This window comes from Pyrgilauda ruficollis, unplaced genomic scaffold (genome assembly GCF_017590135.1).
Source record: "Pyrgilauda ruficollis isolate IOZ18807 unplaced genomic scaffold, ASM1759013v1 scaffold14, whole genome shotgun sequence".
NCBI lineage: Eukaryota > Metazoa > Chordata > Aves > Passeriformes > Passeridae > Pyrgilauda > Pyrgilauda ruficollis.
In genome coordinates, this window is record NW_024512543.1 from 51698 (window position 1) to 76631 (window position 24934).

General features: G+C 37.7%; 1 protein-coding gene across 2 annotated transcripts; it reads right to left on the bottom strand.

Annotated features, from left to right (window-relative positions):
• Positions 1-9218: 9218 nt before the first annotated feature.
• Positions 9219-17948, bottom strand: ZNF770 (zinc finger protein 770). Of its 2 annotated transcripts, none has more exons than XM_041460127.1 (2): positions 17894-17948; positions 9219-13137 (listed from the first exon to the last, which is right to left on the bottom strand). In XM_041460127.1, the coding sequence occupies exon 2, from the start codon at positions 12994-12996 to the stop codon at positions 10804-10806; it is 2193 nt and encodes a 730-aa protein (XP_041316061.1). In that variant the 5' UTR covers positions 12997-13137; positions 17894-17948; the 3' UTR covers positions 9219-10803. The 2 variants fall into 2 exon arrangements, with proteins under 2 accessions (XP_041316061.1, XP_041316060.1); XM_041460126.1 differs by having other exon boundaries at positions 17873-17941.
• Between the last annotated feature and the right edge of the window lie 6986 nt (positions 17949-24934).

The following is a 24934-nucleotide window of genomic DNA, read 5'->3' on the forward strand; positions in this document are numbered from 1 at the left end:
TCAAGGTGATCTCCAGTTCATTTCTTCAAGCAGAGGTTAAACTAAATATTCTTTTTGAAGTTGAATTAGAATGTACAATGGGAATGGGAAAAGTAATGACAGTACCTTGAATAGGATCAGACAATGGCTACATTCATACAGATATGCCTACTGCATACCTTTACTTTAGAAGATCCAGGGAGATGAAAACTCGTAAAATTTAAAATTTGCAAAAGTATCAATAACAAATTTTTTAAATCACAAGGCTTGAAATTGAAGCTACACAACAGTGAGGAAAAAAGGACAAAGGAATGTAAGTTTATTACCTATAAATATAGGCTGAAAATAGGAAAGTTTCTGAACTCCTTTCAGATGGAAGCCAAAAGTTTGATTTGTGCTAAGACGGGAAAATTAGGAGAGGCAAATGCATTTTGGACTTTGTAAATTTTGTAAAATATTGTGAATTTTCTAGAACTGCCTTGCAATGCTAACCTAAATCTTCTGGTTATGATGGATCATCAAGGTCTCTGTCAAAACCCACAAATTTCCACATGTTATCAAAGCTATGAAACCTCAAGGAGGAATCCACATTTACCTAACCTTTGGCATTTGGGTGTCCCAGTGAGGAGGTCAGTTGTCTTCAACCTCACGACAGTCTGTGTGGCACCAGAGGTCCTTCCAAAGGGCAAGTCAGGACTAATCTAAGTGCTCTCATTCTCTGAAGGAGCTTCTGATATCAGAAACTAATATTAGATGCCTAATGTTAGGCAGTAGGATTACATCCCTCAGTGAAAATGTCAAATCAAGTGACAAAGGTCTTCTTCCTATAAATAATATATTAATTTTTTTCTCTATACAGGGTATTGTTTATTTAGAGAGTGCTGGGGACAGTTGGACTACAAATGAGTAGCAAAAGTATAAATTAGTGCTTTGGAAAAATACATTACTTTCATCCTCAAGAGCAGGGGAACCTTTAAAGAATTTTGGTGAGACCAAGCATAATGACACATAATGTTGTACCTTTGTCCCCATCTGCAAATCTCACCCCAGCTCACAACTGTCTAATAAGACTGATCTCTTGAATTCCTACACTCAGTTTCCCCCAGAGTGGAGGCACATCTGGCACTTTCCACTCCAAACTCCTTTGTAACTGAGGAGAGATAAAACCCTGTACCCCATCATCCCAGCAGCCTTCTGTGAAGTTCTCCATCATTCTATACTCATTGGCTTAACATGTCAAGAAAATCAAACATTCCTTTCAAAAACCTGCTAATTCATTAATGAAGACATGTATTATTTAAAAGTCACATATTTGAGTAGATGCAGTTTTCAAGACTATTATTCATTCCTAGCCTGCATACAGTCCTGGTCAATTTATATTCCATGCTGCTTTCTTGCTTAATTAGCTCCTCTTGTTTTGGATGCTTCCCCTTCTATATTATTGTAACCAGGAAAAATATGCTTTTCTCCTTTTCTTTGTAAACCATGTAAACCAAGGTCAGCAGTAAGCTGGCCATTGTCTTTATTTTTTATTTCAGTTATACTCTCCTGAGCACAGTTCCACCAGTACAGGAGGTACCTAGTGATAATCAGCAGGAGTTGTGTCTATGTTCTCTATTTTCTACCATGCAGGTTATTTTAGATTCTACCTAGAGTCACAGAAAATATTAATTCCTAGCAATGAAAATTCCAGACAATTAATAGATAAAGATTTCAAACATTGATTTTGTTTGTTACTGTTATAGAGTCATCAGTGAGACATGACAAGTGAATTCAGCAGATCCTGCAGTGCCATAGATTGAGCAGGGCCATACTTCTAATATAAACACTGTCTCACTTTTGACTGTTTGTCCATCACATGAAGATTTAGACTTCAGCTTCTTAGGCATAAACTCTGCTCTAAGGTGCAGACTCTGTGTAGGGATACCATCTTGCAGCTTTGTATACTCTATGGGAAAGTTTTGTTCCAAAGCAGGTAAAAAATACCAGCACTGTACTCAGCATGCAAAATAGCATTATCTTGCCCATTCTAGTCATCAAATTTTTTCAGAGTTATGAACAGGCATCTTGTCTGGTGAACAACAGACTTGTTCTCCTTCAAGGAAGCATTCTGCTGGGAAAGATGATTCCCCATGTGCCTCAGCCTGGTCACTGCAGCACAGCAGCAGTGACTATTCCTGGCTCTTGGATCTGGAATGATGGGGTGGCTACTATCACAACTCTACTGTCACCTGGCCAGGTGGCATGGGGAGCAGAACAAATATTGCCTTGACATAAGATGGACTTGAAGATACCAAAACCTTCTTTCCAGTGTGAAGATTCTGTTCCCTCATAGCTGAGGGCATGCTAACACCGCTGTCATGACAGAGAAAAGCAGCTCACAGACAGCAGCACTGTTGTACTGCCCCATGCTCTCCCATCCAGGAGTTGTTTTGTTGCTGTACAGTTTCAAGCTAGGCATAAAGTCCCGGTACATGACCAAGGCTGTTGAGTCTTTGGCCTCAACTGATTCTTGATAGACACTGGGGCCTGATAGATGGAGACTCTTCTTCCTTCCCAAATCATTGACTGTGGCTGTACTTCCCCTTTCAACAGCAGTTTTTTCTCTTTTTTGCATATACTGAATACCCTTAAGTGTTTCTTGGCCCATGTGTTCCATAACTCAGAGGCCAAGGGAAGTTTACATTCCCTTTTTGAAAGTGAGCCCTGAGTGTTCTGACAGCCATGCTCTGTGTGCAGGAAGTCAAAACCAGCTAAGTTTTGATGACTGAATTGTGCTTTCTCTGTGCACAACTTGCAAATTATGAGGCAGTTTTTACTAGAACTGTGCTTCTCAGGATGGGGGTCAAAATATGTGGGTTGCATGTCACTGCTGTATGGGTACGTGTTGTCTGGCCTAATAGCATTGCATCATACTACATGTGTGCACTTAGCTTTGGGGAGGTACCCAACTGCACGCTGCACACCTTAATTTAAGGCAGATGAATCTCAGCCTGAGTAACACGAAGCCATATGTTGGGTAGGCTTTCTGTGAAGCAAGTCTGTAAAGCTTAGGGAAACACATCACTTTAAAATCAGCTTTTATCTTAGTATATTGACTTTTGCACATGCACATGAGATTTTTCAAGAGGCATCCCTCTGAAAAGCTCTGAAAGCGAAATCTTCACAATGAGGATTTCAAGTGTCATCACGCATCACGTAAATATACCAACTTGCAGGTACAACTTTTCTTCTAACCAAAGGATAAAAGTGACTATGAATATGCAATATTTAGAAATATTTCTTGCTAAGTTATATGAAATAAGTTTTTGAAAGGGATGAAGGGATGAACGGCATGTAAATCGAATAATATGTACATTAAGTTAAGAAGAGCTGAAATCTCTGTGTCTCTTACCTGTTGAAATTATAGAAGAAATACATTGATTTAAACCTGCTTTCAGGTAAATAAAATTTGGAAAATCTTCTCAAAAAAGATTAGAGGAATCCTTTAACACGTGAAAAGCTTAGGGACAATGACAGGGGGTTATTGCTTTGGTTATGGCTCATCCTTCATAGCAGTTAATATTCATATAAACTAAATGTTCAGGCTGTTCATTACAGCTTTAATTCAATCATGTCACGTTGGTTTTACTATTTTATTTATGTGCATTCTTCTAGTCCAAGACTTTTATCACTGTGTTCATCTCATTAAATATGTGTACTTCCACTCAGTAAATATGGGTACTTTCAAAAATGATGCCTCAGTTTAGTAACAGATGCTTCTTAAAATATTTAGAATTTTAAAGTGTAAAGAAGCCATCAGTAGCATTCTGATTTGTGTATAAATATTTATTTAGCACACATTCTGGCCAATGTACTGCCCTTGATTTTTGTGCAAAACTTACAGTAACTTCAATGGATATTCTGAGCTCATGACTAGAGGAAAATATGGTTAATTCAGCAACCCAGATGCTTTTATATCCCAGAATAGCAAGCAGTGCCTCTAGTGAAGAAGATGGTGAAAGAGGAGACTTTGTGTCATTCTTAGCTTTCTGTTGCTGGGCTCACATTTGGGTAACAGCTCAAGTTAGAGCAGACTCAGGACTATTCTAATTTGCTTCAGAGACTTCTAGCTAGGTTCCTGCCAGCTGAGAGAGAACAGTGGTAAGAAGTTGAGATTAGTGGTCAGAAAAGCTCTAGCAATATTTGCTAAAAATCCTATGAGAGGCTTTTATGTGATGACATTTCTGTGTGGAAAAAATTAATATGAAATAAATCTGTTTGATGGAGAAATTTCATCACTGAAATGAGATTTTAAGGCGAATAATTTCCTTTCTGCTAGTGCTGGCATGAGAAGTGCTATGGAAATTTGGGTCTGTTTGCAGCATCATTGCAAAAGTGCATTCTTGATCACATCTCTCTTCTCACAATCAAGAAAAAAAATACACACTGCAGACAAAACTGTAACATGTCTAATATGCAGCATAAAACTCAATCAAGACAGCACTTCTAAGATGCTAAGAGTTAGCTCCAGTTTCCTAAAGCTTTCATCCTTTATTTTCTAGGATGAAAATAAATTTTTTGGTAGACATTTCCATTAGCATTTCAGGATTTTAAAGGAGTATAAAATGGCAATAAAACAGAATACCTATGGAAAACAGCAAATTCATACCTGTGCAATACAAAAAAAAAATGTTTTGACTTTTAATAATTCCTTTTATTGAAGAAACTCTTCTACTGTAATATAAACAACAATATTACCCAACAACTCATTTTAGCTTATTAGCAAATAGACATTTTTCCTCCACTAATTGCATTAGCATCAGACACATTATTCAACACCTGAGGGGATTTCTTCAGAGATATTTTCACTACCCAAGTATGTACCTGCTATTTTTAAGAGCCAGAGTATAAAATACAAGTTATAGTACACTATAGCAAACAATGTTGGCAAGATACTGGTTCAAGGTTGCTCTCAGTGTCATGAAAAAATCCTAACCTGTTTTGATCTTAAAAATTATCCTCAAATTGGCTGCTACACTTGGAGTGGCTAGATAGCTTAGCAGATTTCTACTTCATTTAGTAGGACTGTATTGTCACTAACAGTAATCTCTCTGCTCTGCTGTGTTTTCAGGATCATCTTAGAAACAAAATAAACTAGAAATTGAGGAAATAATCTGATTTCCTGTGGCTCAGCAAGCTGTTTTTGCAAACACATACTAGGGATTAAAATTGATACTCCAAAAAATGCACAGATAAAATAATGCCACTTAGCATCGTGAGAGTGTTTTCCTTTATGTCAATAGGATTTGAGTGCAGGGCATCAGGAGTATAAAGGGGAGACATCATGCATAGCTGGCTTCTTTAGTTTAGGAACAGTCTTTTACTTTTTTAAATAGCAGTGGCCATGGTAGACTGTTTCTCCTCCTTCACCATGTCAGCAAGGCATGTTCCAGTGCCACAGGCAAAGCTGGACAGTCACCATATCCATGTGCTCCTACTGCCCTACACACCCTGATGACTTACAGTGGAGAATGACAGGCTACAGCCTACATCATCACCAGTCAGCTTCTCACATCTTCCTGCACTCACATCCTCGGGCACTATTTTACACCCCATGGCAGCACACGGGCAACAGCCAGCTCCGTGACTCGGGCTAGAACTCACAGATGGGCTTTAACAGAGCCATACAGACTGGCACCAGGGACATTGGAAGGATTCCAGCGGAGAGGAGAAATGTCAGCCACATATCCAAATCATGCAAGTGTGTAAGAGTCAAGCCACCCATAAGGATATCCTGGGAGCAGTCAGGAACTGGAATGGCAGAGAGCTGAAGTAAAACAGCATTCAGAGACCCATGACAATTCAGCATAATGATGCTTTTATGATAGAACAATACTTAACAAGGAGATATCAGTTCTCTTGTGAGTGATTTTGTTGTCATAAGACTGATTTCTCCTTCACTTGCATGGACTTTGAAGATTCCCTTTTTTAACAGATGCTAAAAAAGAGCTGTTTAAAAGCTGCTTGACAGAACTAATCATTATGTGAAAAAATACAACTTATTTGCTTAACCTGGAGAAAGAACATTATAGGAGAGCATAGAAAAGTCCCTTCTGTAATTTCAATTTTCTTTATGATAACTGCCTCTCAGACACATCTCATCCACAGCCATCAGACCATAAAACCAGACTATTAAGTTAAAACTTACACTTTAAAAATCCACAAAACCTTGTGCTAGGAATATGAACCATTACCACTTCAGTTATTTAGGAGGTCTGGGCATTTTCAACATCATTACAAGGGGCCATTAGATGGACTGTATCTATAGTCGTTATTGATTTAAGAGTCATCCAACTGTACTTAGGTAGATGTTACTCAAATGAGCTACTATTTTGAGAGATTATGACTTTTGGAGTTTTACATTTATACTAGGAAGAAATCAGGAAAACTAAACATTAGATCCAGCATCTTGGTTTGAAGCCTAAGGTGTCATAGCTTCAATTAAGTTTCTTTTGTGTCTATCTCCCACTTGTCTCACTAATTTTCTTGTTGGCTCTGGGTGTGTGAGAGCAGACCACAGCCGAGTGAGAAAGTGAAAAGCAGTGATGAAACAGTTTTTCTGTGGTTTGTTATTGCTTTTTTTCTCTTTTGAATTTTTCTGTAGACATATATAGGAATACTTATGGTTTGACTTTCTGCAAACCTTGTGTGGGGGTACAGCTGCCACCCACACCCACACACCTCATGCCACACTATGATCTCAGAACTGCTTCTTGGGCCTCGGCCTTGACGAACAGCACTGGGGCTGAGATACTCTTGAGCTTCTCAGAAACACTGTCTTTTCCTGGGAACTAACAAGTTATCTAGCAAGCTCCTGGTTTTTAACAAACAGCCTTGGAAACTTATTTTTCTTGCCTGCATAACAACACAAGTGGAGCAAATTTTTTTTTACCAAACTTTCAAAGAAAGTTAGAGCCAAATTTCATCCAGATGGAAAGTACTGTGACTAAAGACAACTCTAGCAACCCTATAAACAGCAGTCCTAAGTGAGACCCTTGGAGCTCTCCTGAATCACAGTGGGCTTCAACCCACTGGGCACTCGCCCTTTAAGTGGGATTGCTCTCAGCTGGTGAGCTCTCAAGCTTGCTAAACTCTGAGGACTGCACTGAACAGCATTGCCAGAGCCTGGGTTGATACTCCCAGGTAGCCCTTTGCCCACTGAGAAGATGCAACAGCATCTGATGTGAGAACTTCACTGGAGTGAAATTTTTCACGGGTATATACCCTGGACATACTCCTTTAGTTCTCTGCATGTGCGAGTGTGAATCTGCTGAAGGAAACATACCATGAATGTTGCTCTCTTGGATTCTGAAGTATGTTATATTTGTAAGTTTGTCCTGTTGAATTACTGTAGTGCTATATAAATTCCACAGAATCTTTGGGAAATGGTTTAAATCAAGTGCCTTTAATGCTGTTACTTTAAGCCTAAAGTGTTGATCAAATATGGGGCTAAGTTTGGCAAGGGGCTCTCCTCTGAACCTTGTGACTCAATTGAAGCATCCCCCTTATTTCTTTTATCCTTACCCTTTTCCATCCTTAGCCTTTTTCCATCAAGAGCCTCCACACAGATTATTTTAGGTTGATTTTAGTCATAGACTGATTTATTTTAGCTTTTAGTCAGATTTTTTGTGGAAGTGGTTTTACAGCAACTTCTGTGAGCCAGAGAGAAGTTTGATAAGAGGATCCATGTTTACCCCTGAAAGAATTTTCTACCAAGGTCATTGACATAGAAACCAAGAAAGAAAGAAGGATAAATAAGAGAAACCTGCAACTGCCTATTCCAGTAAGCACTTTGTCTCTCGTGACCAGTGAATAAAGTGTAAACGAATGAGTTTTGTAAGAATGTATAAAAAGCATGCATGCTATAGTAAAAACGGTTGGAAGCCTTCTGGAAATGGAGTGTGTTGCTTTGTATTGTCTTCGACTCAACTACAATATTTGTCTGTGTGCTTTAACAATCTAATTAGCAGAGAGAACATTGCCAGCAAACTTTGTTGTGCTTTCACTTTTACAATAAACCTGCTTTTGATGATACCTTTGCTGGTGATTCCTTGAGCCACCTAAAACAGTCATTTGTGACACACTGCAGTGATAGTACAGCATTAACATTTTAAAGGCATCCACAGCCGCATCTAGACAGCAAAGGGATGATGTGATTAGTTATTACTGCAGTTGCATAACTTGTCTGAAAAAAATCTTTTATCTTTTTTTCTGCTTGTTTTAAAATATTTGACCCTTCTTCTATTCCACATAGACCAACCTCAGTGCTAAACCCATGCTGTTGGAGAAATTCTCCTCAGCAGGAGCTCATTGTTAACACAGGAGGACCCTCTGTTTGCCTCAAAGAATATGCTTTGGTTCTGCTTTTGGATTCTCAAAAAATCCACTACTCCAGAACTATCAGATTATTAGCACTAGCCATCGGTTTATTCTAACAAAACCACAGGCAATGTTTCTGCCACCAAAGACACTTAAAAGATTGATGGCTTGAACTTGCCTTGAAGCATTATGGAAAATGACTGACATATTAACCAACAAGAAGTGTTACTGTGAACACAGAGAAAACTGTTCTAGTTCAAATTCTCAAAGATACTTGAAGAATTTCACTGTTAACTGCAAAAGACACCAGGATTTCAACCTCGGGTTTTTTCTTTCCTGACTCTTAGAAACCATGTAACCCCTTTCTAGCTAATTTATGAAATAATCCCCATAAAATAATGAATTTATACTGACAAAAATTTTTATGAAGGGATGGAGAGCAGATAGACATTGTGGCTCTGAAATCCAAGCCCAAAGATTTAATTACTTTCCAAATTCATCAGACAATAATACTTCATGCAAATGTCTATTCATCCTTCAAAATATCTTTTTGTATTACTCTCCATTTTATTTAAATTGGTATTTTCAAAACATGAAAGTTTTGTTTTCTCTAAATATTACTCTCATAGCATTTTTAAATGACTGTAACTCCTTAAGATGTTATTATCTTTAAACATATTAGTATTTTTTAACAAAATATATCTGAAACCACACCTATCGTTCTAACATACAACGTTATTTTGATATGCAGTCTTTTCTGCATAATGAATGTTATGTAGTTTCAAAACTGGTTTGCACATAAAGCACACTCTGAAAGTACAATATAAATAAAATAGTTTATTACAAGTATTTTAAAAGAGCTCTACAATATGCTTTCAAAACATTTTATACAGCATTTTGTCTTTCAATATGAAACAAGGAGAAAAAAACCTCAATATATAACTATAATCATCATTAATATACTGAATTTGTCTGTCATACAAAAAGCAGAGTAACTACAGACTGTTTCCAAGTATTTTTCCTGGTTTTATTCTCAATGAAAATGGAAAAGAATAACATGTATGAAAATAAAACTCCCTTTACCCTTCATATTCACCAAGTACCACAAGATTCATGCCATTTCAAAAATAAAAAAAAAATACCAACCCATTTTACTTAAATAAATAAGATTCTATTTAAATACTAAAAAAAAAATGTCATGTGTCTTACAGGTATGTTAATTTAGAAATAGGAATAACAACCTCAGGATTCAGCTATTCAAAAGCTGTGTAACAAAGAAAGTATCCTAAAAGGTAGTTTTTCAGAGGACAAAAAAGAAGAAACAAACTTCATTCTTGCTCATTATATATGAAGCTCCACTGCACTTACACTTCTTGCCAGCCCCATTGGCACAATGGACAAAACCATCTACTTACCAGAAAGTAAAACTACAGATTCTATTAATACAAAATCAGAATTACTTAATTTCAGCTAAAAGTAATTTTCAGTCTCTTATATTTAACGTAATGAGAACATGACTTCCCGACAAAACTGCTCATCTGAGTTATTATCACATCTTAGAGAGCATTTCTTTTACTGGTTCACTATGTATGCTAGAAGGAAAGGAGACTGAACAGAGAGTAAGCCCATTTTTAACCTTAATGATAATTTCTTGTCTTCTTTTCTTATAGAAAAATAGTTCAGTAAAGTATAAATTGGCCAAAAATGCTACAGAAGGCAAGGGATTTACAAGGAAGTAGAGCTAATGAAGTGGTGAAATGGATAAATTGGTTATAAATCCTAATATTATAGCATTGTCTCCTTGTATTTTATATAAAAAGGGAAATTATCTAATTCCTCATGTATAGCTCTGCAAGCACATTAAGTGTAAATAACAAAGCAGTTCTTTTTTTTTCTATCCTATAGGAAATAGAATCTTCTATAACACCACATCAACATTCTTCTCATTGAATTTTCTCCCCTTTTCCTACTCTCTTCTCTTTTATCTAAAAATAACTTTTTTTTTAAAGTATGGGATAAATACAGCAATAATCCTTTGCTTGGAACACATGGGGAGCCAGAAGAAAGTAAAAGGACCTTTTTTTTAGTATTCTCAAAATTACCTTTTTGTCTTTACTGATAGTTTAAAAGTGTTACATTTTCCCATATAGTATTTTAGTTCAGTGATAATTATCTTATTCATGGAACATTGTAGATTACTGCAACATTATTGATACAACATGAATGTGTATTTATAAACTTAATCTAGCCAAAGGGAACGCAAAGAGCGTGTGGGTTTGTTGCATTTTAAAAAAACATCTCAACATGAGTATCTCACAAATTATATTAAGTAGACAGTTCTGAAGACAGTAAATTAACTTCACCAGGTCATCTCTGTAATAGAAAATATAATTTCCTTCAGTTAATTGTTTGGCTTAATATAAATCTTTTATAATTATGCAACCAAAAAATTTAAAAATTATTTCATAGGATAGTATCCTGTTTCGATAAAAGTAATACATTCTCTGCTTGTTCCTCAGCGGAACTAAGCTTTAAGCTCTCTTTGAAGTGGATAAGGTGGTGTCTTTTCAAATGTGGGGCCTGTCTGAATTTTTTTCCACAAACTAAACATTCAAATGGCTTCTGTCCAGCATGCATTAGGTGATGTCTTTCAAGCTTAGAAGGAGATTTAAAAGTTTTAAAGCAGATACTGCATTGGTATAATTTGTTAACAGCTTCACTTTTTTCACTGCCTTCAGAAAAATCATGCCAATAGCTGTAACAGCTTTGCTCTGTTTCCAACAATTTACTGCACAAATACGGCTGTGGGTTTCCACTGCTGGTGTCAAGAACAAAATCCCCTGACTCAATTTCGACTTTGATTTCAGCTGCTTGGTTTGACTGAATCAGCTCAAAGTCTTGAAAGCCAGATGGCTGTGAAGGTGTTTGAGAGTAACCTGAATAACCCACAGGCTGAGAAGACATAAATTCAGCGTGATCTCCCTGGTGATTGAAAAGTTTGTTCAGGTTTACAAATTCTACCTGGCAAACGGGGCTTTTACAGGCTCTCTTTTCAGTATGGGTGAGCTGATGTCTTTTTAAGTGAGCTGACTGTCTAAATGCCTTCCCACAAACATTACAGCCAAAGGGCTTTTGTCCCGTGTGTATAAGATAATGTCTTTGAAGTTTGGATGAAGATGGAAAAATCTTTTCACATCTGTCACATTTACACACTTTGTGTCTGTTATGTGTATTTTTAGCAGAAGATGAAAAAGCACAGTGAATTACTTCTGGATTATCAAAAAAACTATCATTTGATGAACCATAAAAAGCATCATCTTTATTATCCAGTGAATCACCAACATTTAACATGCTTTCATCAGGAAGCACACCTTTTAAATTACTGCCCAAGTCAGGAGGTTGTGGGTACTCTTGCCAAGGTAACGGCACAGCAAACGTTCTTTTCATCTGACTACAAACTGACTTGTGCAGGTCACGCCTGCTCCGGCGGCCCTTGGAAGGTTTAGTGGACACATGCTGATCACAACGCTGATCTCTAGCTGTAATCAGGTCAGGACTTCCAATGTGACCTGATTTAATTTTTTTTCTGTCAGTCAGAGAAAAATCTGTTGACTTTCCTCCAGTATGCTTCAGTTTCACCAGGCTCTTATTTTTCCTGTTGACTGCGTGTCTGCGTGCTGTTGTACCATTATTTGAACTTCTGCTGTCTTTTGGATAACATTTGTGCAACTTCAGAACATGCTCTGTTTCAAAACACTGCTCACATGCTGGGCACTGAAAGGGTACAATATAAATTGAGTGCACATCATGAGGGTCATTCTCCAGTGACTTGTGTGTATCAGCATTCTCAAAACTATCCCATTTTCCTTCCAACACATTGTGTGGTCTGGGATATTTAAGAGTCTTTGCTTTGCATACAGTATTGGGGAAAGTCTTATTTCTGGCATGGAGCTGTTTATGCTTCATGAGTTTGCTCTGTATTTTAAATCCCTTCTGACAAAAACAGCACTGAAAAGGCCTTTCTTCTGTGTGTGTGAGCTGATGAATTTTCAAGTGTGTTGACTGTCTGAAAGATTTGCCACACGAAGAACACTTAAAAGGTTTCTGGCCAGTGTGAATAAGGAAGTGTCTTTCTAGCTTGGATCTTGATGGAAACGTCTTGTTACATGATTCACAAGTGTGAGCTTTCTTCTTTCTCCTTCTGGCACCACGTAGATGATCTGACTTGAGACACTGATGCAGCATCCACCTCTCTTCAGTTGCAAAGGTTTTCCAGCACACAGAACAATGAAATATGCCACAAGTGACCCTGTCTTGCTCAGAATTCACATAGTTTTCTGCTCGCTTTGTATCATTCTCATAATTTTCATTATGAAGCTGCTGATGCTTTAAGAAAGTGATTACATTTTTGAAGTTTCTGTAACAAACAATACACTTAAAAGGCAGATTATGGGTTAACTGATGCCTCTCCAGGTGGACTAACTGCCTGAATGTTTTATTGCATACATGACATTCAAATGGCTTTTGACCAGTATGTATGAGATAATGCCTAGCTAATTTTGATGGGGTTTCAAACTGTTTATAGCACATGTCACAAATATATGGCTTTTTCTTGGTTATCTTGACAGCTGTTACACAATGCTGAGTTTTTAACATTTTTAAAAGGTAATTATGCCTCGCCTACTCTTAATTTCTTCAGATAGATATTCAAGTGAAATCATCAAATGCACACTAAGATGAAAAGCTGTAGAAGCAGCAAATTTTCTTAGGAGAGAGATTCTTAAATCCCACTGGTCCCTAAAATAAGAAAAAGAGGATTATTTAGCCTATATTAATGCATAATTGCCTAAGTTTGTCTCTTGTTTTCTACATAAGATACCAAAAGTATCTAGATTAGCACATTCTTGATTTAATTTAGCTTAAAATACTTTCCTTGTAACAGAGTAATCACTAGTTGTTATGTGATACAGAAAAACTAGATTACTTTCCAGAAGAAAAACAAGATTAAGTCATATGTGCTATAAATGCATCTGTTCTTCCAAATAATACACCATTCAACTACATTAAAGTTTTAAAAAATTCAAGAACTTATTGCAATAAATGTCTTCTCTACAGCAGTAATTCTAACTCCCAAATAAAATTTATGAAGATGAGAGAAAAAGAGAAGAACTAAGATTTCTTGCACTTCAGAAATACATTAAATGAATGCAGTGTTAGTGGAAAGAAAAACACTTAGCTTCAATATATTGTTAAATTTACTATTCATGTTTCTGCATCTCATCAACTGTATCCAGCAGTATAATCAATTTTGATTTCTCTCACAATGGCAAATGCTGGAGCCAGTCAGCAAGAGCAACACACTAGCCACAAACTATAACCATAACAAAGACAACTCCCAGAACGTGGAAAAAAACCACAGGCTATGTTTGCTGTCACACCATAAAGCCAGAATATCAGGGCTGTGATACCTAACCGTGCATATACTGTGAAGTCATCATGAATACCAAGGTAGTTATCATAATTCATTAGTCTAAACCAAAATAGTGAAATAGTTTTAATTTTCTTTGTATTTTCAATGTGGAACACAGTTGGGCAAGCTACTGTGCCTCAGCTCAATGACTTACAAACAAGAAAAAATAATTTACAAGTTCCTGAGTGCATGAAAAGTTATTAAAATATTCACAGAAACAGCCAGAAAGTACCACAACCAAACATTTAGCCCAAGCCTTCCACCGTGAGGCCAATCCACGCCTCAACAGTGGTGTTAAAAACTTCCAGTGAGGGAGGTTCCTTAACCTCAACAGGGCTCCTGCTTCAAAGTTTCACCTCCTCATGATGCTTTTCCTTGCACCCAGCTGAGCTTTTCTTTACTACAAAGTTATTGTCAGTGTTCTCTGCCACTACTTTATGTATTCAAAGTCTGCTTTCTCCCCTGTTGTTTTAAAACTAGGAAAATTCTCGGGTTTTCTAAGTATTGATTTTAGGTTCATCGAGAAAAAAAAACACCTGGTGTTTTTAATCATCTCTGGACCAATTTCAGTTGGTCACTTTATTCCTAAATTACAGCATCTAAGAAAGATTAAGTATTCCAGTCCACAAGCACAGTACAAACAACAGAATAAAAAATCCTCTATGACATTACCAATATAAAAGGGATAAAAAGGGAGCAAACTTTAAAGCAAGAGTATAACAGTTAGCACCTGAGTTGTAATATCAAACTACCACAAATTACAGTTAATAGAAATGTCTTGTGTATCTCAAAGTTATTACAAGTTGAATATTCATTCAACATACCAGCAAAATAAAAAATTAATTTCTTCAGTGTCTCCAAAACCCCTGTCACTTCACAAAGACATAATGTTCTTATTTTAAAAAAAAAAATCATAAATATCCAAAATGTCTATTCAAAGTAACTGCAAAGAATAAAAGCCTACTGCATTTTAAAGCAAGTTACAATGAGATTCAAGAAACACACACTAAGACTGAAAATATCCAAGGAATGAAGATTTTTCTTAAGCTTAATGGAAAGAAAACCTGGTAATGAGGTAGCATTGTTCCATCCCTAACAGATATGTTCCTATGTAACTGTGAGCCTTGATAAGGAACATTTGGATGTTTGCCTAAGATGACTACACTGAGGAGTTTGTTAATTTCACTGAAACAGTTCAGGGTAGATAAAGCAGTTGAAAAAGTCACCTTTTCCTTTCCAATTCTCTTTTCCTGTAGAATTTTGACATCTACTCAATTTCAATCTCCTTTTGAAGATGCAAGAAAACACAACACTTTTAGGAGACCCCGTTGTCCTTCCAGTTGTTACATCATGTGGAAGCTAGGAGTTTAGAGAAGTGTGTGACACCAAATGCTTTCTAGTTGGTGCTACCATGAAGCTAAAGACAGGCAGGCTGAGAAAAGAAGAAAAGATCCTCTGCTATGCTGAATTTCTGTGCAGCTCAAGGTAGCCTCCATTAGCAGGGAAAGAAAACCTCCTGAGGAAGAACTGTAAAGAGTGATGAATTTCAGTTAACATACTGTCATACAGATCTAATTTACACAGCAGGAAAATGCTTATACACTACAGTGACATGGAGAGAAAAGAAGTCCGAAGTAAGAGACAGCTGTGGCATATTACACAAGGGATTTTGTATTTAGCTTATAAATTTTTTAAGATTCTATCTGGTGAATGAGGAAAATGCTCTGTAGTACAAGGTGTCAAAAGCAGAGTAGAGCTTCTTGCTGTGATCTTCTTACTCCGTGAAAGACTGAAGGCTCAGAAAAGCTAAACTAAGGGGATGCAAGGGAAGGAGAAAGGAGCCAAGACAGGGCATTACTGTGTGGCCCAAATATATTTTCAAATCCTATTTACTAAGGACAGGCATCTCCACATCTATTTCAAGGTGCTCTGTGCCTTGCACATCTAAGGAACAAACATGCTGCTACTGAAGATCAAAGAGCAAAAGACAAGCTTGGAATATTGCTTCCTGCTAGCCTTGAAAGTACACAGGCTTGTCCTAATTAGAGTTAGAAAACATACTTCACTATGTGATAAGGATTTACTTTATGGCAAAGGTCCAATTTAATATTACGCTGTCTCTACTTTTCATCTTGGCTGCAAGGTCATGCAGAAAAATAGAACCAAGGAGTTATACAGGCCACTGAAAGTTCAGAGAGGACCCTTCTAAGTGGTATTGTTTAATAATTAACTGTTTCCTTAATATTACAGATGGCAGCAAGCTGCAACAAAATGAAAACGTGATGGAAGAAAATCCTGAATTCGAATCCAGTCTTTACATATCAGAAAAGTTTGCACTGTAGTGTTTTGGGGTTAAAAAAAAAAAAAAACAAAAAAAACCAAAAAAACCCCAAAACTCCAACCAAAAAAAGAGTAAGCAACCAATCAGGAAGAGGGTACTTAAATAAGAACAAAAACAAGACCTTCAGTTTAGGACAGAATAATCCCCTGGTGCAGAAAATATCTAGAGTCTAAGCTGGAACAGAAGGTGAATATGCCAAAGGCTACACCATCCATACCAGGATGAGTGAACAGATGTAAAGCTTTGAGAGGACATAAATTTTCCTTCTTACTTACTTATTACTGTTTAGAATTCAGCTACAGTAGTCTATCCAGTTTTGAATATTGCCCTTTGAACTGAGTCAAACATATGAATTGATGAGAATGAATGAATTCAGAGAAGAGGATCAAGAATTATCTGAGCTTAAATGCAAAATATACAAGAAAAGATTAAAGTAACTGGGAACATTAGGCTAAAAAAGAGGAGATATAATTTTAAAAAAACCCACACACACCCTCGAAGACAAAGCAGAAGAATCACTTTTAAGGGAAACAGAAATAAGCTGTTCCCCAAACCATTTATTGTTGTGAATGAAAATGACTTCAAATTACCATAGAAAAAATTCAAGTATATTATTGTCCTTACAGCTGCAAAGTGTTTCTTAATGAGCATACAAATAAGTTATATGAGGAGATTGCTCTGCCTACATTGGTGGTCTCCAAAGAAGGTTGTACAAATACTTCTCAAATTCCCACACCCATACAGCTGACCCTACATAAGAGAATATATTCTTGTACTGTTTTCGGTGACTCATTATTGTAATTCAAAACAAGACATTTAGGAATTGAAACTTCAATCTATTTCAAAATTTTCCCAGCAGGATTCTTCTGCATTATTATTAGTGTAGCTTCAAATCCTTGAGGCATGCTAATGCTTATAACCACCCAGAAACAATTATATAAGAAAACAAATTATAATAATAGATGTGTGAAGAAACATAAGGTGCCTCAAGTAACACTAATGACTCAAAAAGAAAGTGAAGCTCTAGCTACTGATTTATGAAACACAACATGCCAGAGAGAGGAACCTGAGCACCAAGACAAACACGTTGCTTGCTGGATTTCCTCACCATCTCTCCCAAGAGAAAAGTTTAGATTGCTACAATGGAAGAACAAATCATATCAGAAATGGAACCTTAACTCGCCAGTTACTCAGAAATCAACATCAGGCATTACGGCTCCTCAAAATTATCACCCTTTATTCTCTCCTCTTTTCCTTGTAATCGTCCCATACACTTCCTGAAGCCAACCGAGTAAAAGATGTATGGTGGTGAAGCAGGGCTGGTTTAAGAACAGACGCACGTTCTGCTGCAGCGGCCTGAGACCCCTGGGTCTAACACCAACACTCCCGCAGCAGGACACACGTAAATCCAGCTAGAAACCTACGAGCAGGTGTCGAGGCGGCCCGTACGGACAGCAGACCGCGCACACACACACCTATATATACACACACCTATATATACATACACACACACACACATCCCTATACGCACACACACACACATGCAGCACCCCCGCCCCCGGGCCGGCCCTCTCCCGGCACACAGCGGGTTCGTGCTGGGCCCGGCCCGGCCCCGCCGCGCCTCCCCCCGCGCGCGGAGACCCCCCCGGCACAGCCCGGCCCGGCTCGGCCCGGCCCCGCGGTGTCCCGGGGCAACGACCGGGAGCGAAGAAGGGAGCGACCTGGAGAAGCAGCTACCGCACCTCCACCTTCCTCATCGCTCTCGGGATTGCTGCCGCCTAAACTCTTCCCCCCGGATGGCACCGGGACAGCGGGAAACCCGGGCCGGTGCTTTCCGTTCCCCCGCGCAATCCGGCCCCGCCCGCCGCCGCCGGGCCGCGGCCGGGACCGGGATGAGGGTCAGGGGAGGCTTCATTAATTCCCAGGCAGAAAATGCCCCCGGCCCTGCTGATGAATTTTTAATTGGTGGCACGTTGTTCCGTACGAGCGAGACACATTTGCTACCGCAGCAACCCAAAAGCACATAAGCAATGCCCGGTGGCTGCAGGGTTGCAAGCAAAGCACGACGGCAGTTATACTCTTGTTATGTGTTAAATGCACCGCAAAGCCAAACCTAGTGGCCTAAAAGGCCAGGAAATGGTACCTGGAAGGGAAGGGGAAAAGAGACGCTTGCCCGGGAATTCTAAACACACCTCCAATAACGCGTGCACGCAAAGCTGACGGGTTTGCCTCCTCTGCAGGAGAGCGGGAGCAAACAATGCGGGAGCTGGTGGGCTGGAGGATGGATGCCTGCCCAGCAGTAGGCAGATCTCCCTTGGTGGCCACGGCCTGGCTGAGGCGACCTCAGAGGAACGGCCAGCAAAGGGCTGAAAGCATACAGAGAAAGACAGAAACCATGGTCCTGCATCCAGTTCAGGGGTCCTCAGCACAGGACCTGCTGGAGCAAATCCAGAAGAGGGGCTGGAGCACCTCTCCTGTCAACACACACTGAGAGCTGGGGCTGTGCAGGGAGAGAGAAGGCTCTGGGGAGACCCTACAGCTGCCTCCTGGCCTTAAAGGAGGCGTGTAAGACTTTCCAAGGCTTATAGTGATAGGACAAGGAGCAAAAATTTTAAACTGAAAGAGAATACATTTAGATCAGACATAAAGAAGAAATATTGCACAAATAAGAATAAATATTTCACAAATAAGAGTGGTGAGGCACTGGAACAGGTTGTCCCGAAGCTGTGGATACCCCATTCCTGAAGTGTTCAAGGCCAGGTTGAATGGGCTTTTAGATGTCCCTATCTACAGCAAGGGGTTAGACCAGGTAATCTGGGTTTGGTCCCTGCCAAACCAAATCACTCTGTTCTGTGATTCTGCATCATAAAAGAGCATGCAAATGACACAGCAAAATGTAAGAGATTCATCATAAATGTCTGTTAATAAAACACAAGGACGTGGATGAGGCTGGTTACGTTGTCCCCATTGGGACAGAGGATTTCTAGTCACGAGACTTTTGACTTAGCCACCTGCATTTACAGCTCAATCTGGACTCTCTTAGTTAAATCTTAAACTCTTTATCAAAAGCACATAAAGACAGATTGCAGATTTTTTCTATTTTTTGTAATTTATTATTTTTAAGGTATCTGCCATATCCCAGGAATTACAGAGGAACAGCAGATGTCTTCTGTGCTTTCCTTTTTCCATTAAAAAAGGGACGGCTCACCAACCCCCACCTTTTTAAAGACTGATAATTGATTTGACCATCTTTGCCAGTGAAATTGCAACACTGAAGACAAAATAAGTCATTCACTGAGATAAAGCTTATAAGAGGTTAATTTTTTTTCATACAGATGCATTTTCCTAAGAGCTTTGCTTATTTTCTTTTGTTCATGCAGACTGAAATTAAATAATTATTTGCACATGCAGCATTAATTTCTTAGAAAAACATGACTGCCAGCTCACTCATCTTTTTTCAGCTGTCCTTTTACTGAGACTCCATCTGTGTACAATGGATCTGACTCTTTGCAGGAGGAACAGAAGAGGGCAGAACAAACAAAATATCAAAGATGTAAATTAGTAAAGTTTTAAAAAGGCTGCAGTAACTTAAATTGCCTTTCTGCTCTGGGTGTTAAGCCCTCTCTCCCAGTCCTACTGGGAATTCAAGTAGAAATCATCTGTGCTAAGGAAACTCCAAACAACTGCTGTATATATAAAATGTAATTGTTTACTCATTAATGTTGTATACATTAATGAAAGAGAAGTTGGCAGCATTTACTAGCCTAAGGATAATTTTTGCAGGCCCTGGTGTCTGTGAAGAACTGTTCTTGAGATTCCTAGAAATGTCCTTTTCTGATACCTAGAAACAAATGTCTGTAGAACAATCACTAGTTCTTAGCTTAGCAACATTAGAAATCAAATTATTCTCATTGCCAGTGGTATAAATAACATCTGACCTACTTTACAACACACGAACCAAATTGTAACACTACAGAACAAAATTTATTTCCATTTAAGCTGAAATGCTCAAGCAAACAGCTCAGTTAGTGTTGCTTGTTACTTTAGTAGCATACAGTCACATATCAACCTCCCTGAAAGGGAGCCAAGTCTTGTGGCTAAAACAGGATTGGGACAGCCTAGAGCTGAAGGCTTGGAAACAATATATGACCACAGGGAAGTCACTTAGGCTTCTAGATGTCCATCCCCTAGCTATAAAAAGTGAATAATAATTGCCATGTGCATCTCATAAAGCTATTCAGAAATATTAGTCATCATTTAATAACTGCAGATGACCTGAATATATATATTTTTCTTTTTAAAGCATCTATTTAATTTTAAAGTGTATCCAGCCTTAGCAGCCCGCTCATGAAACCTCTGGTCTGGTCTGAAGCAAGTACACAAGCAAACTGAGTTCTGCATGTGTCTGGTAACAAGGTAGTATACCAGACCCACAGCTGGTGTAGATTTTTGTAGCTTTCTTGATTTTAATGAAGCTGTTGCAATGAATACCAGCTGAGAATCTTCTTGTGTAGTTCTAGAAGTTACCAGAAAGTATAATCCAAAAATACGAAGTTCAATCCTAGCCCAGTTATAACAAAACAGGTGAATTAATTCAATATGTTTTTGTAGAAAACACTGCAAACACACGGAGTCAATTATATGATTTTATGATGCCAAAATAAAAATAGGCAGGGTTTGTAGGAAATCATGTTGCAACATTGTAGCAACAATGCAAGACCTCCTAGGACTGGAAAGTGGATTTATTTTAAATCTAAACTGATTTCAGCTATTCACTTATGCCTTCTTCCCACATCTCGGTTGTGGATGTCTTTTTGTAACCTGACCACACTTATTTTCACAATCCTGTCCCACTTCAGCAAGGCATTGGGATTTACTCGCTGCCCTTTGCCTCATCTTGTGTGCTTCGAAGCTGTAGGTAGATCTGTGCTGAGATCTTGATGACCTGTTAATCGAGGTGCTGTGATACACACCACCCTGGTAACTATTCTCCAGCTGGTTTTTCTTTCTGATGCTTCCACACTCAGATGTTATTCATTCTCCCTGCAATCTAATATTAACATTTGTGGCAGTTTTCTACATGCTAAGAATATGCAGAATATTCAGGATGTGCATGCTTTGGTATACATATTATCCTTGTTTTACTTATCTAGATAAGGTTACATTTAACAGATAATAAACCAGGAGCATATTGAAACAATCTGCATGATTGTTATCTAGCTTGGTACTTGAGACGTTTTACAGAATTAGCTGTAGTGATAGCTATAGTGTTACATGCAAAATCCTTTTAAAGTTTTTTTTTCCAAAGAAAATGAAATGTAGTTAAAAATAAAAGAAGAAAGAATTGCTAAACTTGCCTTAAATAAAAATAGTGCAATCGAATAGTTTCACTGGCTAGTGCTGGATGTCAAGATCCTGAAATGCTGAGTGTTCCTTCATTTGTGAAAGAAAATTTTACACAAGAACATAAGTTGTGTAATCCTTTTATGTTATTATTCTAAATGCATATTGCTCCACTTCTTGTAGAAGACACACTATCTAGAGTAGGTATTAACATCTCAGTCTCAATTTTAACACAAAATGAGTGATTAGTCTTTTTGTGGGTATATGCTGTAGTCTATTGATATGGAAAGCCAGATCTCATTCAAATAAATTTCTGTTCCCATTAATTTTTAGGAAGCATAAGATTTTGCCTTGAAATATTGTGAAGATGCCTCTGCAAGCTGACAGTTGGCAATTCAATTACATGAGTTGCAGGGACAGTCTGTGAGTTAACGGCAACACATTATCATTAATCTGCTCTTGTCTGCTTTTGTAAGGTGTTCCCTACTTTAAACACAAGCTGTATATGCAATGTGTTACAGCGATTCCCCTGGTGTTATTTTTATTGTGTTACAGGCTAAATAGACACATAACACAGTATATAACTTGCTAATGTGTCAATTAATGCCACCTCGGGGCTGCAATAAATTGCAAAGGCTTTTAAAACTGTGAATATGCATTTAATGTTAGTCTTAGGTTTCTTCCTTTTTCTCTTGCCCTATTTTCTGCCTTTTTTTTTTTTTTTTTTCCCTAAATAGTCCATCTTAAAGCCCTCTGGTGCATAACAATGAATTGCCTTGAGGGAAGATAGTTGTTTAATGAATCTCAAAAATATGTATTCTACACATGCAAGTATCATATTTTATTTGATTAAGCACTGTGTGTCAAGAGCTCCATAAATTCTCTCTGTATGCTCAAAACAGAAAACAAAAAATTTCATTTGCAATGAAATTTTTGAGAAGAGTTATTCAGCCAGACTTACAAAAACATAGGAAAAAGCAAGAAAAATTTCCAAAGAATATGATGAAATTTTAAAGACAACACATTCTACTCATTTAATTCTATGAGATGTAAGAATAATTACATTTCAGTGCCTTTAAGAATCACTTTCATGAACTTTTTGGCTTTGTCTAGCAATATGTTATGCTTTGTTTAGCAGTATATTTCACAATAATTTTCTTATCTGGTATAATGTACTTGAAACTTTTACACAAACCAGTGTATGTAGATTTGATTTGTTGAGTGAAAAACCCACAAATTGCTGGCTCACAGCTCTTAATCTCTTCAATCCCTTAAGAATCCCTGCTTTGAAATTAGTTGCAGGCTCTATCAATTTTATCTGTTTAAATGGACAAATCTAATTACTAGAGAAGAGCAATTGATTTTTAAATTACCACTGATTGCACAGTGGGTATTTCAGTGGGAAGACAGGTACATTCAGGCTCTCAAATGGAATCAATGTATTAATTAATCTACAGATTGACATACTCCATAGAAAGTTCCCCTTCTCTTCTCCTCCTTCCTGTAGATTCATTTGTTTCAATTTAAAAGAAATTTCTGATGATATAGACGTGAAAAATTAAAATGCAATATAAAATTGCACATGCTGTGTCTAATATGTGAGTTTTGAGTTTCTCACTTCGCACATCCTATGCCATTTGCTAGCTTAGGTGGACACTGAGTGAAAAAGTATTCCTTACATCACTGAAACATTAAATAGTGGAATATAATTCCAAAGTATATGTATGCATGCAGGAGCTAAAGATGGCCTTTCATTAAATGGAAATTAATTCCTTTCATGGAATTAGTAAAATTAACATAAACAAAAACAGATATGGAGAAAACAAAACGTTCTCAGTACTGTGCCCACTGCTGGCCTTCCCAGTAGAAGGTAAAGCTGGAAATACTGGAATGAGTCCAGCAAAAAGGCACTAAGATGATTAAGTATCATCTGCTCTGTGAGGAGGAGCTTGAAGAGCTGTGACTGTTTAGCCTCAGAAAGAGAAGACTTAACAGGGATCTTATCAATGTGTTTAAATACATTTTGAAGTGGGAAGCAGGGAGGGAAGAAGTTGGAGCTCCTCTCAGTGGTTGCCACTGCAAGGGCAGGAGGCGCAGACTGAAATCCAGGAAATTTCACCTAAACATGAGGAAAAAATCCTCAACATTTTTGCTTTGAAAATGGTAAAACACTGGAAGGGGTAGGTGTTGTGAGGTCTCCATCACTGGAGATATTAGGGACAAAATTAAATGTAGCTGGAGCTGATGGAGGTTTGAAAGACAAAAGGATCTAACATTTAAACTGGCTTATAGGTGTATAGACCATAGCTTTAGTTAAGGAGAAATAAATGAGCTAGGAACACAATAGTCAACATTACTGCTGGACAGATCACTTTCTGTGTCATTCCCTCAGAAAAAAAAAGTGTCAATAAGAATATTCAGAACCAGTTATCCCCAGATTTGGTAAACAATAGTGAATGATTACTAAATAAAATAGAGCTGATTCTATTTTAGAACTGATTTACATTAGATTTTTGAAGTGGTATGTACACTAAAGAATAGCTGGTCATAAAAACAACCTTTTAAGTGATGCCATACAGATAACATTTTGATTAGCTGATAGTTTAACAGAAGTTAGTCTTCAGGTTTATTGATTTCAAAAGAAAGGCTGAATTTCGTGAATTTAGAATTAATTAAACCAAACAGTGGTCAGCAAGGAAAGCTAACATCAGTGATGCAAATTATAGTGGTGAAATAAGATTTACTGAAAATCAAGCATTATAAATCTTAAAAAAATAGATAAGAAAAGGCTGTTCATCCACGTAAATTTAAAAGAACATTACATAACGTTCCTGTTCTCTGAAGATAAAGGAACAATGGAGGATAAACCATGCATGGTTCAAAATGCACTGAATATTCAAAATGGATATTTTACTTCAGTTTTCAATATGGATCACTAGGCAGGTGAAAAGAGAGGGAAACTGAGAATCCTAAGCAGCAGCAAAACTTGTAAGGCTTGAAGTGAGACAGTTAGGAAAGGTGTATGTTTATTTTTCCAGAAATATAACAGCAGTAGAACATGAAACACTTGACCACCTGTGGCACCAGGAAATTGGATTTGATGAGCTACGAAGTCCTTTCTATTCTTAAACTCCAGTGCCCCTGTATTGACTTGCTCAAAAACTCCTGTCTGTCAATACAATTAGTTTTATCTACACTGCAGAGAATCTTAACAAATCAAATTGTCAAATTATCAAATTATTTGATAGCTCAATAAATATGTTCAAATTTAATATATGTGCCTAATGTCAACTAAAGTCATACTGCAGGAAGGATACAATTAGCTTGGAGAAAAATATACTTTTGGCTTCTAAGGTTAGATATTTACTTGCATAAGATCTGTAGGATTGGCTATTAAGGTAAAAAGTATTTTCTGCCTCACAGTGCTTTACCTTTCCACC

Excerpts from the sequence above, each read along its gene's own strand:
- ZNF770 (XM_041460127.1), bottom strand. The coding sequence starts at position 12,996 with ATGTTAAAAACTCAGCATTGTGTAACAGCTGTCAAGATAACCAAGAAA.